Raw genomic sequence first — 13954 nt, forward strand, 5'->3', positions numbered from 1 at the left:
AATGCCAGATCTACATCTTCAAAGCAAAGGAAAAAACAAAACAAAACAAAAATGATTCAAAATTTGTGCTGTTAACAGATAAACCCAAATTTATGACATTTTATATGCATATTATCACAACTGAAATAAAGAGAAAGCAGAAGAAATATTTCTTTTGTTGTGAAACTTAAGTCACTGCATAGCAACAAATACCGAGGATCTCCTACTATCCCAGCACTCAACGTCAACTTTTCACACCTCCGGTGCTAGCACTAGCATTAGAACTAGCAATGATTGGTATGATCCATCTAAGGGTGACTTGCAAGGGACTGAACACTGAGGTGTTGATTTTTACATTAGGCCTGGAATTCTTGAATCTTTTTTGCAATCTTTGTCAGACCTTGCTGAAGACATTTTAGCTGTTGAGCCTGGCTATCAATTTTTTTGGTTCTTCGCACCATCTCCCCTCCCTCAGAGATAGACCATAACTGAGTGAGCTGCTTCACATCTAAAAAGTGTTACCCCACTCCCTGCTTGTCGTAGCTATGGGCTGATAGGAGGCTGGTGACTGATCACCCCTTTGAGATTTCTGTAGGATAAGGGGAGAAGGCGCAATGATGAAGGTGCCACAGTGAGAACACTTAAAGTGATAAAAATCCTGCAGTGAGAGAAAAACTGCCTTTTGAATGAAATTTCACATCACTGCAAACAATGATTGACTCAAATTGTTCAGGGGTAAGACTGACAATCTAACCCACAGGAAGGGGGTAAAAGTCTGGGTGTAAAGGCTGTAACACTGACAGTTGCATCAGTGGCATCAAATCAATGCCTGGGGAGTTACTAAGTATCTTGGCACTAGCTGTTCGCTAGCCCCACAGTCAACTCCAATGCAGGTCTCCACACGGTTGTAAGAAAAGTCCTTCACTATTCCAATACCCCACCCAACTTCAGCCTTGGCGTCTTAAAAAAGCTGCAGGCAGGTGGCGGGTTGCCATATGAGGTCAAAATGCATCCAGAGATCAATAAAAGCGAGCTATCTGTTCACTGCCACAGATCAGTCTCTCTTACCTGATGCTCTGCCAATTTCTCTCATCTCTGTCAGGTACCTGATCTGCAGCACTGGTTGCCTGAGCAAGCACAACCTGCATCTCATTAAAACGTGTTTATGTCCTCACTTGTCTGCCTAATTTACAATTTTGGCTGTTGCACCTGTCCTGAGCAGTTTGCAGTACTGAGAATGTAGGAGTACCACTTCTTGGTTAAAAGTAGTTATAGAACGTGAGATTAGTGGCGAGTCCAACATTGTTTTGGACCTTGTGCTTCTAGCATAGGCCATTTGACTATTAGGGAGCGTATGAAACATATACCTGAAAGCAAACAGATACTACTGCACATTTCACCTCAGCCTTAGATGATGGTGATCTTCATGATGGTGTTGTGGCTCAACAGATCTGATCTTGTTTGAAATAGCTGCAAGAATTTATTTGGACTGATGTGCAAGGTGTGACTTAAAACATTGCAACACCAGTACCTGCTTCTTCAGCTTTGATTTCGTATTCAGCAGAACTATTTTTGGTGGTATTTTTGGGCTTTGGTGCAGCGTGAAATTGGGAGAAACTTAAATATTCCCTGTTATTCCCCTGGTGGAGCATTTGTTGTGAACACATCTAAAAAATTAATGTGTGCATCATACTAAGAGGCGGCATGGTGGCGCAGTGGTTAGCATGGTCACCCCACAGCAAGAAGGTCCTGGGTTCGAACCCCGGGGTTGTCCAACCTTGGAGGTCCTCCCAGGTCGTCCTCTGTGTGGAGTGTGCATGTTCTCCCCGTGTCTGCGTGGGTTTCCTCCGACAGTCCAAAGAAATGTAGGTCAAGTGAATCTGCCTTACTGAAATTGTCCCTAGGTGTGTGTGTGTGTGTGTGTCGGCCCTGTGATGGACTAGCAGCCTGCCCAGGGTGTCTCCCCGCCTGCCGCCCAGTGACTGCTGGGATAGGCTCCAGCATCCCGCGACCCGAATTCAGATAAGCAGCTTGGATAATGGATGGATGGATCATGAATGCACACACACACACATAACATTTCTTTGCCAAATTTTTCCCCATTTTAAAGCTTTCTCTGTAGGCCAATCATGTCCACCCTGCAGATATGTTGTCCACAGTTTCCTTGACAGTAAAGGCCTCAGCAGCCCCTCATACAACGCCCCTCATACAATGTGCTCTGTCGAATGGAAAGGTCACCAATTAGTCTACAGCTGTATGACACTCTCCATGTCTTACAGTCACCATTGGACTGAGCACCACATCACTCATACATGGAAATAATGTGTTCTCTGTGCTTCCCCAGCAAATGGCTCAGAAAGAATTCCCTCTGACTCACACCACCTACACTCCCAGTTTTGCCTGAAGACACCACACAATCACACACACACACACACGCACGCACGCATGCACGCACACCCACACACACAATAAACTGTGTCAAAAAACGACCCCGCCTGGGAATACGGGAATTTCTGATGAGCAATGGGGCCAAATTCAACTGGACGGAGAGCTGTTCCCATAGTATTTTAGACCACACTCCAAGATGAGCTGAGAACTTTTTTATAGCTTGGATTACAGTTTGATGTTTACCCATACACAACCCTGCGTCTTGCTAAACAGGAAATGATATTCCCATCACTTCACATGTGTACTTCGGGCCAACACAGTATCTAATTCTTTACAGATTTCTGTTTTTCTTTAAGCATCGCTCTATATTAAAACCACTGTCCAGAAAGCATTTCCTAATTCATCCCCCGTTTCGGTGATGACAAGCGAATGCCAAAGAGTAATTAGAAATGAGAAACTGAGGACAGATTGAGTGGAAGTGGCTAATAAACCCAGACACGGTCTCCGTGAGGCCCCACAAGAATAGCCTTAATCTAATTAGCCATGGGTGCGACCCTTGGTTTGGGTCAATGGTGTGTATAGACAGGAAACGCAATGAGGTGAGGAGAGCTGGAGGGGAACACACACACACACAGACACACACACAGACACACACACAAACACAACTTTGAGGAAAAAAACAAACAATACAGTGACACTGAACATACACACTATGTACAGATGTTGGCTGCGCATGTCGGCTTGCATGGTTAGCCTGTGAAAAACGAGAGAATGGCATTTTTGACCTCTCCGTCTTTGTCCCCCCCCCCCCCGAATCCCTGTATTCTCTGTCTATCAGCAGTCTGTCAAACACTCTCTCACTCATAAAGAGAGGTTAAGAAAATAAGTGGGGAAGCGTATCAGAAATGTCTCCCGTGAAGCCCGTGAACCTTTACATGGAGCCAGAGGAATTTGCGGGGAACGCATTTTGAGAGAGTCGGTGATATTTATCGAGCTGATAGCGCTTTGGGGCTGGGCCTGCTTTCAGTTATCAAGCGAGAGTAAAGGAGCCAGTCAAATCCGTGTGGTTGTGTGGGCGACCACTTGAAACTGCCCGCAGCGTCACTCGCGTTTCCTTTGTCTGACAAAGAGCATGCAATATGAGCCTCACTCGTCTGAATATGCAGTCTATTTTTTTTTTTTTGCCTTTCTGGTGACATTGAGATTTACAAACCCAATACGTCCCCTCAGCACACTTACTTACAATCGGGTCGGTCGCCCACAGCTCGCGGCTCATGGACGTACTGCGAGTGCTGAATATGGGTCAGTGGCTGAGTGCTGTTGCAAAAGTGCGTGTGGATATTTGGAATTAGGGTGTAGGCATTGGATCCTGTCGAAGAAATTTGGACAGAAGCTTTTCCCCCCCATTTCACATCGACCCCTACATGTTTTCCAACTCGACAGTTTGCTCTGCTCATGTTTGCTCACAGCTTGACAGGCCGACAAGCCAAAAGCTGCTTGGCCCACAGAGAAAACACCTGCCCCTCAAGGCCCCTCTCCTCGTCCAGGCATTTTGCATACTAGCACACACACACACACACACACACACACACACACACACACACACACACACACACACACACACACACAAGCACGCAAAGGAAAAATTAAAAAAAAAAGTTCTTCACAAAAACATGAAAACACCACTAGGGGAGAACCCGTTATACAATATTTCTTTTTAGGTCAACCCCGACACATTGCTCAATCTCCAAGACATCATAACACTGAGGCAAAAATTAACTGCGTGCAGCATGAGAAGCACCAAATTCATAATACTATGCTGTACACACCGAGCATATCGTATGTCACACGAACACGCTCTTTTAAACCTCCCCTTCAGCCATGCTTCTGGGGGAGATGTTTAGGCTGAGGCCCCTATCCATGTTCCTTTCAGTCCGGATCACGGCTTTCTGCAGCCGGCTGCTTCAGAGCAGCCTTTGTGTGAAAGGGAAACAATCAGGATGTTCAACATCCCCCTCTCACTCTCTCTCTCACTCTCTCTCTCCCTCTGTCTCTCTCTCTATATACTATATGTATATATATATATATATATATATATATATGTGTGTGTGTGTGTGTGTGTGTGTGTGTGTGTGTGTGTGTGTGTGTGTGTGTGTGTGTGTAGCCATAATACTGAGCAGTCTTCTGTTCTTCCGTGAGCATGAAAAAATACTTCCTAGTTTACCAACAGGTTGCACTGTATTAGAAAATGCAAGTAACGATGCTAGATACGGCTGCATATGCACAGAGTTGTTATCTACATTTTCTTGTACAGCTATGTCTCACTGATAGTTGCCTTTTTGGTTTATACAGGGCAGCCTATTTGACTCAATGATTGAGAAAGAAGGAGCCGTGCCACTGGGACCGCTATATTGCGTCAGCGACAGTACAGGGCACTCAGCTGAGGGACCTACATGATGTCTGACTATAATAAGACTTCTCTGTGGCTAATAACCCGGGATAAAGATTCAGATGAGGTGTGAGGTAAGGGAGCGCCAAGAAGTGGTTAGCCCCCATGATGCTGGAACATCGCAATCCAACAACGAGTGTCTCCATCTCACAAAGCTGCCTGAAGTAGTCAATGTTCAGAAACAAGCGTACTTGCAGCCTGGGAGGGGAGGGACTTCTGGAAGCCAGATGTTTATCGCACATTATAGATTGCAGACAGGGGCCACTAGGGGAGTTAAGTCTAATTTCTGCATATTAGATGCTTGGGAATTTCCACACACTTTGTCTCCACAAAGGTTTGAGACACAGCCAGATGATACAACGGCAGCATCTGTAGCTAGGAACACATGTCAGCTGCGGGTGGCGATGAAAACTCGTGTCACGCCTGATGTTTAATATTTCTATTAGAGAAACACAAACCCCTATAGTAGCAGCCACAACAGTGGCGGCAGCTGCTGGAGCACTTACAGGCATCAGCTTCCTCTTCTGAGCGTCTACGTGTTGCTAAATTCACCCCGCGTTCGTTTGTTTTCGTTTGCCTCTAATTTGCTGCTGGATCAAAGGGGAACAAGGATCGCCGTCCTCCTGTGGGAGTCTGGTGCAAGATCAGCAAGACGACTGGATCAAACAGAACATGGGGAGAGGGGGGCTGCGTGTGTGAATTCGCCGCTGTCACACAAGCAGTCAGGGAGAAGGTGGGGCATGATGGAGGGAAGAGGCGGAAAGGATGTAAATGAAGAGATGCATCACATGAGATGAAAGAACCCACTCCCTCTGCAGCTTTTTAAGGACACAAGACAAAAATAAACAAATAAAAGAAAGAAAATCTGGGGGAGGCCAAGGAACAGAGGATTCACAAACTGTGGACGTGTGCAAGAATATCTCACTTCCTGTCATCAAATGTGACTATAAAGCATTCTCTCATCTCTCCTAAGTCTCACAGAAGGCACATAGGAAAACATTCTTATTCAGCAACGCACACGCATGCACGCACCCACGCACGTACACGCACACACACACACACACACACACACACACACACACACACACACACACACACACACACCCTATCAAACAACCCTGCAGATCAAGTACTGCCATATCACCAGCACCATGTGGAGCAGCCACACTCTAAGACCATCTAAGTCTCTCACTGCACCACCCCTCATTAGAGAGCACTAACTTTAAAGTCAGTACAAACCCAAGTTTGTTCTGACTTTGCCTTATTTCAGCCCAAGGGTTCCTGGCAAATAATCCCATCAGTCATTAAGAAGTACGTCTGGAAAAGTCACCAGTGCAAATGTGACATCTATAAGTACTTGTGGTGGCCCGAGGGTTTGCTGTTGAGGCATGTCCCTCAACCAGCCAATCTGTAAATGCAGCACCTGCAAGGAACTAGTCTGCAGCAACTAAAAGATACTAAGACATGGCCAAAGGGCACATGGGCCTGTTGCTCTGACCGCAGGCCTAAAAGCCAAGGCATTTGGTGTGAGTGGAAGAATGGTCTCAAGGTTAGTTAGGTTGTTCTGCATCTGAAGGGCTCAGGTACAGTTCCCAAACAATTCCCAAATTTTAGGGGCGCTGCACTAGCTGGCTGCCCAAAGGGAAGCTTTGCTCTTGGAAGATTAACAAGGTAAATGTAAAAAAAAAAAGAAAGAAAGAAAAGAAGGTAAAAGGTCCAGTGTTGGCTGCTAATAGCAATGGACCAAATGTGACACGAATATAACAAGGTTATGATAAATGGCTATCTTAGGGACCTGGGAAGTCTGAAAATGGCTGCAGTACTTGCTGAACAAGCCCAAAAATCACAGCAAATGTTATAACGTGGACAGCAACTCACACAGAAGGACAGACAGCCACAACTGTTTGGTGCCTGTTCTGCAGGTTGGTAACTCAGATTCACACATCCTAATAGTCTCCTCACCTACCTACTTAAATGAACATTAAGCATTTGACCCTTGTCTCTTTTTCATCTGTCTAAAACATTACCTGTGGTAACAACGCTTGAGTAAAGTCGCCAGTGACAAAATAAACATACAGATCTGTGCACTGGCACGACCATAACTTACACAGCTGTACTGTTACAGCATGTATGTGAGCGGTGGCCACATTAAACGGATCCATGACAGGAATTTTAATCTACTCAGCTCGGTCAGTGCTCAGCCATTCATCTCTTTCTCAGGCTAACGTTAAACCTTTTCACAGCAAACCGACACTGGTCACGAACAAACTCAAACATGACATCACACGGTTCCTCCGGCCCGTGTCCCTTCTGTGTACCGCGGAGTGTATATGGCGTGTATGTATGGCACACCTGACGCACGGAGGGGTCATCAAAACTCAGCTTGAAGACGGCTTCTTTTTTCTTTTCTTTTTTTTTAATCGTTGTGCAAACTGACAGCGTTAGAGAGGATTAAGCAATCGAAATGTGCACGGTGTGCAGTAATCATCTCCCTGTGCATGACAAAATACTGCCTATTTTACGAGTCATTTACGCACAGCTCCGAGTCCGCCTCTCCAGTCTGCAAGTTTTGCGAGCCTGCTTCCACCTATTCAAAACAGATTTAAAGGGAAATATCAAGCAACTTACTAACCAGAACCTGGAAACTAGAATATATATATATATATATATATATATATATATATATATATATATATATATATATATATATATATAGACAGCTGATGACTGCTTATGGCATGAAACAGGCTTGTACTGTCTCATAAAGAATTTATTTGACTCACTGGACTTTATATATTTACATTCATAACTTAATGTTGACTGGAGCTATCTGCAAAATACACGGAAAATGGGATATATGGAGCTCAAAAGTGGCGTCATATACAAATTGCACCACCGACTGAACTTTTGTCGTCATTTTTTGGGGTTTTTTTTTAACGCAGACCTGCGCGTGATTTATGCCCTCCTCCGTAGCCTATAAAACTCTTTATTACCTCTCAACAGGTGCTCCGTCGCGAGCGTGTCTGCTCGTCCCTTCAACCCCGTGCTTCACCTAACCTAGCTTAACCTGGTTTAACCCTAGCCTTAACCGACAGCTAACCTGTTCGCTAGCTAACCCACAGGGGCTGAGGGGACACGGGACTGACCGAGACCGACCCCTCTCCGTCAGATACGTTACCAGCTTGTGTCCTTGTCACTTGCAGGAGGATCAGGAGAAATAGCGGTATTCTCCAGCACGGCCTCGTCCTTATTAAGTGGTCCATCTTTTCAAAAGCGGAGCTTTGCCTCCGCGCCACACAGACTTTTACCAGTGTAATGAGAAGTTGGACGGGGCTAAGCAGCCATGCGGGGAAGAGAAGAAGAAGAAGAAGAAGAAGAAGTCAATGCGCCGCCGGCGCGGTCTGTACGTCCACTCGCTGATAGTTGGGGAAAGTTTTTTGTTTTTTTTTCCTTGGAGGCGCCTCTCGCAACTTCCCTCCGTCCCTCTCATTCAATTTCTCCCTCTCGTTCTCCCTCCCTCCTCCGTTCTCCTCCTCCTCCCTCCCATAGGACGGTGTCTCCAAACGAAAGGATGATGCCTCCGCACTTCGCATACGGTTTATTCGGACTCGCATCTTGGCGTGGGTGTAGCCAAGGTGAGGTGGGGCGGGGGGGGGGCTGGACCTACCCCCCAAAATCGAAAAGTCCAAAAGCAAGACAAGCTGCTACTACTACTTTAGGAAACCCAAAAGAAAGGTCCGTAGTCACTAAAGGGTGTTATTATGTCTGAAATGTCCATTATTAGGCGAACTTTCCACTAAATTGACTAAATTGCAGGTTTTTGAAAGCTGTGAAGTATGGTGTATTGGTAGGTCAGAGGCTGGCTCTGGAGGACACCACAAGTTCACCTGGTAAGCTATTAGTGCACAGGTTTGTGGTTGGGGGTGCAGGCTATGTGCCAGCATGGTTAGAATACATACAGACATGCCCACAGTGCAGGCTGTAGCCGAGGTGGGATGTGGAAAATATCATTCTCATGATAGTCATATGGAATTTTGCACGATATCAAAATACATCACAAAATCCACTTGCATATGCAAAAATGCCATATTTAACAATCTAACTGAAGTTTATTACTGTTTGGTAAGTTAAGCATGATATCAAATTAAAAAAAATCAAATTATACTCCCTCACATACTTCAGATCTCACTTGGAGAAAAAATAGGTAATAGATTGTCATTATCATTAATTTAGCTGAAACAAATGTGTGTCACAAAATGACAAAATCTGAATTTCAACCTGATACAATGCCAAATAAATACAGTAAAAGTAATGTTGAACTATAGCCTAGCCCTAGCTTTACACAAGGCATCTGTGATGGGACGTGATTGGGTAATAATAGTGACAGCAAATACACCGTTGATGACGATGATGACGACGATGATGATGTCTTGATGCATGCTCAGTAATCCAGGTAAGGAAATCACAAAAAGTTGAATCAGTTCATCTGGACACAACGTTTATTGAGAGAAATGTTTAATAAAGTTGAGACTGAAGAAGTCACTTCGATAAGTAATGAACTGTTTCTCTCAATAAACGCTGTGTCCAAATGAGCTGAGTCAACTTTCTGTGATGATGATGATGATGATGATGATGAGGCTGAAGGTAAAAGGAGCTAAAAAATGCCTGTACCTATCCCAGTGTTTAAGTCTAACATATTTTTTAAAATATATTGTTTCTTAATTTTTTATTTGAATGAAATGAAGGTCAGCGTTTTGGAGAGGTGATTTGCAAGTGAAGGCTGGAGCCAAACTTTGAACTTCACAGCAATAAATACGCCTCGGTGAGACAGCACCTTCCGCCAGTTCTGCTTGTAATGGTCAGTTGTTGGCTGTGGACCAGGGAAGGTTATCGCCATGTAATAATCTTAAATCAGCATTGCACCCCCAACATTTCTCTTCCGCTTGTTCAGGCAGCAGCCTGACCAGTTTGAGGCTTGAGGCCGCATAACTTCAGGTCAAAGGTCGTTGGTCTCCTTAGAATGTGAGACTGGTCTAGGGACTGGTTTATTCAAGGACAAATTTACTGAACATCTTGGCCACCGCTGTCTAAAACCAGGACATTTTACCATCACAGACTCCTAAACTGTCCAGTTGGGTTAAGAATCCCACCTTTCACATGGAGGATGTTTTCACAGGGATATCCCTATCATGTCTTTTGCTCACGTTGCTTGATATGCAGACAATAAAGACTTATGTGAGACAAAAACATGGGGGAAGGCTGCATAATAACTGCCGAGGGAAAAAAAGAAAAACAATTAAGATAACATCTCACCACAGTTGCTATTTCATGATACTGAGATAGACCCTTCTTTTTGTATCTAGCCCCATGTCTACCCTTATCTAAATGACAGTCAACAGTCATGCCAAAAACCCAGAATCCAATTCCAGGATGACTGTGGTTTTCAGCTGAGGAATGCTTTGAGATGACACTTGTGAAAACCTTGTCTAATTGGAAAATTGACAACGATAACGCAAGTAGAGTCCAGGTCATGACAGGCCTCGGCTTTAAAGGATTGGGGGGGGGGGCACGGAAATCCCAGAGTGCATTTGGAGGGGATGAGCCAAACTTTATTTCTCAAGGGGACCAGAGAGAGAGAGAGCTGTCAAACCACAGACAGACAGACAGAGGGGGAGACGCTCTCTATAAAAGTCACAACCCCCTCCTTTATGCGCTGCTGCTGTTCCTCATCATCTCGTACATGAACCCCGCTTGGACCTAAAGAAACTTGGCATTCGTCTTCTCCAGGGGGTTATGCTGTGAGTCCAGAACATATTACATTGTATTTTAAGAGACAAATAAAGCCACGAGCCAAGTTTTCTTCCTTTGAAGATGCCTGGGTAAAAAGGTTGTGTTCAATTCGGGCATCCTCGGGGGCCCGTGGGCCTATGTGAAAAACCACTTCACTAATCTTCAGTTCTGTAAATAGTCAAAGCCAGTGTTGTGGAGGAGTTTCACTAAATGTCATCTGTCATGTCACATGTCAACCACTCACACACACACACACACACACACACACACACACACACACACACACACACACACACACACACACACACACACACACACACACACACACACACACACACACACAATCATACTTGCAGACAAAACAGGCAAGCAGAGACAGACAGACAGACAGACAGAAAGTGAGAGAGGTTAAAAGTGAGACCTAATCCTTCATGTGTCCCTTATGCCCTGAGAATGATTGCACACATAAACAATTCAAATGTGTGCAATGTCAAAATGTACTGACATACAAACACACTTACACACAAACACACTGCGCAATTTAGTTCTCATTTACGTATTGTTCATCACGTATTTTCCATTTTTTTAACCCAGGGAACCCCGTTATGATTCTCTTTATCAAGGGGGACCCGACACACAGTAAAAACATGAAGACAGTGTGACGAGTCACAGATAATAACCTCAGCCGAGCTGCGTTGTTTGCAGTCACGTGGCTGAACTTTGTGTTATATTTTGTTATGATGACATTTTGCGCTCCATTACAGAAGTTGATATTACCATTTCACAAAATAGTTCGAACAACATCCTGCGAGCAACGTCCGCTGCGCAGACCGTTTCCCTCCCTTGGGTAGCTTTGCTGTAGCTACGCTATGCCCGGTGTGAAGGAAATGGGAGTTTGTAAATCTATACTTCCAAAAATGAACTCCCCGACACTGGTGGAAGCACGTGATGAGAGGTGTTGAGGGAAAAGCCGCTGGAGCTGGAGACAGTAAACGGATCCGTAGAAACACTGAGATACCTGGACAGATTAAAGTGGATTCCCCAAGGTAAACAAGTACCCCCCCCACCCTGACCTCTGACCCCAACCTCCTTCCATCTTGCTTCTCAGCCAAGGCTTAGTTACCGTGAGTAAGGGCCACATTCCAAGCAGCTCAGGCAGCTTTTAGCAGACAGTTGCTAAGGGTCCGGGCGAGAGTCTGAGCTCTGAGTGAGAAATACTTCCACAGCATGTGCGACGTACCGTACAACCCGGCTCTGGATATGGACACAGCGACGGCTTTCACCCACTGCAAAATATGAACGAGAAAGAAAGTTGCGGTTACCTCTTGATGTCAGTGATGTTTGCTCGGCTGTATATCAGGGGTTAAACCTGACATGATTTGCAGCCACTCCCGGGCATGTACGCATCACTGGTGGTGCAATAGAGCTGATCGAGTCTGAGGCACGAGCACATGTTGATTTTATGCCTTTATCCACCAAGAGACAACACAGTGCGGGAAATTTTCAATTTACAGCGACGTCAGGCCATTAATCTCGAGCCGGTAGTTTGTTGCCTTTAATTTTGACACCGTTCATTCAAATGAACGCGCCACATTGTCAAATAAATCCACCCATGTTGTGTATACTGTACATATACTGGTACACTGTCATGTCCATCTACCTCAGGCATGCATATAAGTAACCTGCTAACATCCATTTCAGCATCTCTGATATATTCTCGGCATATATTATCTGTGTGTAGTCAATCCTTGTGTACATATCTGAAGATTGTTGTGTTGCCGTGTTGTTATTCTATGTTAAGTACACTGAGAGAGCCACGAAACCGAAGTCAAATTCCATGTGTGTGCAAAGGTACATGGTCAATGAACCTGATCCTGAGTCCAATTCTGATAATTAACCAACAGTCATGCAGAAAGCACGCTGAAGGCAATTAACGAGAGATAAATGGTTTCGTTGTCAAGTTGCACAGAACACATACTTGCAGATATACACATAATGCTTGAGCGCAGAGGAGGAAGCCAGACATTGCATCATCCATGTGGTGGTTTCTTTGCCTCGGTAATAAATTCTGTCAAAGCCGACAGAACATCTTTATTCTGTGCATACTGGTAATTGTTACAAGGCACGTGGACACCAGGACAGCGCCGTATATTACACGTCTGTCTGATGTATATCTCTGCACTAAAGGATGAAAGAAAGACCACAGATGAGGAATGGCAAGGGATAAATCCATTCAAGGCTTTGCTAAGGGGAAACACACACAAGAATGTGTAATGCTAAGCGCTCTCTCTCTCTCTCTCTCTCTCTCTCTCTCTCTCTCTCTCTCTCTCTCTCTCTCTCTCTCTCTCTCGATGTCTGTCTTTCTCTGACTCACATGAATCACATTTTTCGAATCCAAATTTATGGTCTCCTTTCGGCATATTGATATAGCATCGTAAAGCAGAAGCAAATAGATCGCCCCTCTCTCCCATCTACCTCTCTCTGTGAGCGATGATGGAGATATCTTATCGTTTATTCATTGAGAGGTTGGAAGGTGTGACGGTGTAATCCGTCATCATCCTGTTGCTGGCACAATTTGATGAAGGGGAGCTTTATCACTGATATTAATCCTCGAGAGGAGTTTGGTGAGAGTTGAGGATTAGGGACCCTAAAGATGGGTTTTAAACAGCGTCTGCCTGCGGTCTGCAGCAGGACATGTCAGGACAGGACTACGGGCCGACTTGTCAGGGAAAATATGCATCTGAAGTTTGTGAAGGGAGACGGGGACTGACTCTTTCGGTTCGCCAAAAAATGATTTATGGTGGTGTAAAGGGAAAAGAACGGATGCCTAAGCTGTTTTGTGCAGGGCAGCCATCGTGATATAGTCGTCTTAACAAATCATCTGACATCATTTCTCCTCCACGTGTTCATTCAACATGTCTGTGATGTCACTGTGTTGTATGTCATGTAAGGTAACTTGTAATGCATTACTCCCCTTAAGGACATAACCCCTGTTACAACCACTTGCACACTGGGTGTGTGGGTAAATCTGCAGGTAATAATTGTTGTCGGGATATTTTGCATGATAAATTGCAATGAGCTGACGTATCGGTGCACATTTGTTGAGCCGGTGCCATACCTTGTTATCATATTTGTTATTTAGCAAGATATTTGTGTATTTATTTACCTGTGTTTAACCAGACTCCTCGATGTTACAAATCTCTGGAGAGGACTGGCCAACATGCAGCAGTAAAGATTTAACAGAGATTTTAGGAAATGGTCAACATCTGTCTGCAATGGAAGACTCATTAACGGATAGCAAGGTGGTCCTCACCTCGATGATGGAAAAGAGGTGTTCTGTAAATGAGG

General features: G+C 44.7%; 1 protein-coding gene across 1 annotated transcript in view; it reads right to left on the reverse strand.

Moving 5' to 3' along the window:
• Positions 1 to 8366, reverse strand: part of col5a3a (collagen, type V, alpha 3a) — a 100900-nt gene extending 92534 nt beyond the window's left edge. The window contains exon 1 of the mRNA XM_056287525.1: positions 7995 to 8366. Within this exon, the coding sequence (XP_056143500.1) occupies positions 7995 to 8079 (85 nt within the window). The 5' untranslated portion in view covers positions 8080 to 8366. The remainder of the gene's footprint in view (positions 1 to 7994) is intronic.
• Between the last annotated feature and the right edge of the window lie 5588 nt (positions 8367 to 13954).

This window comes from Lampris incognitus, chromosome 10 (assembly GCF_029633865.1).
Source record: "Lampris incognitus isolate fLamInc1 chromosome 10, fLamInc1.hap2, whole genome shotgun sequence".
NCBI lineage: Eukaryota > Metazoa > Chordata > Actinopteri > Lampriformes > Lampridae > Lampris > Lampris incognitus.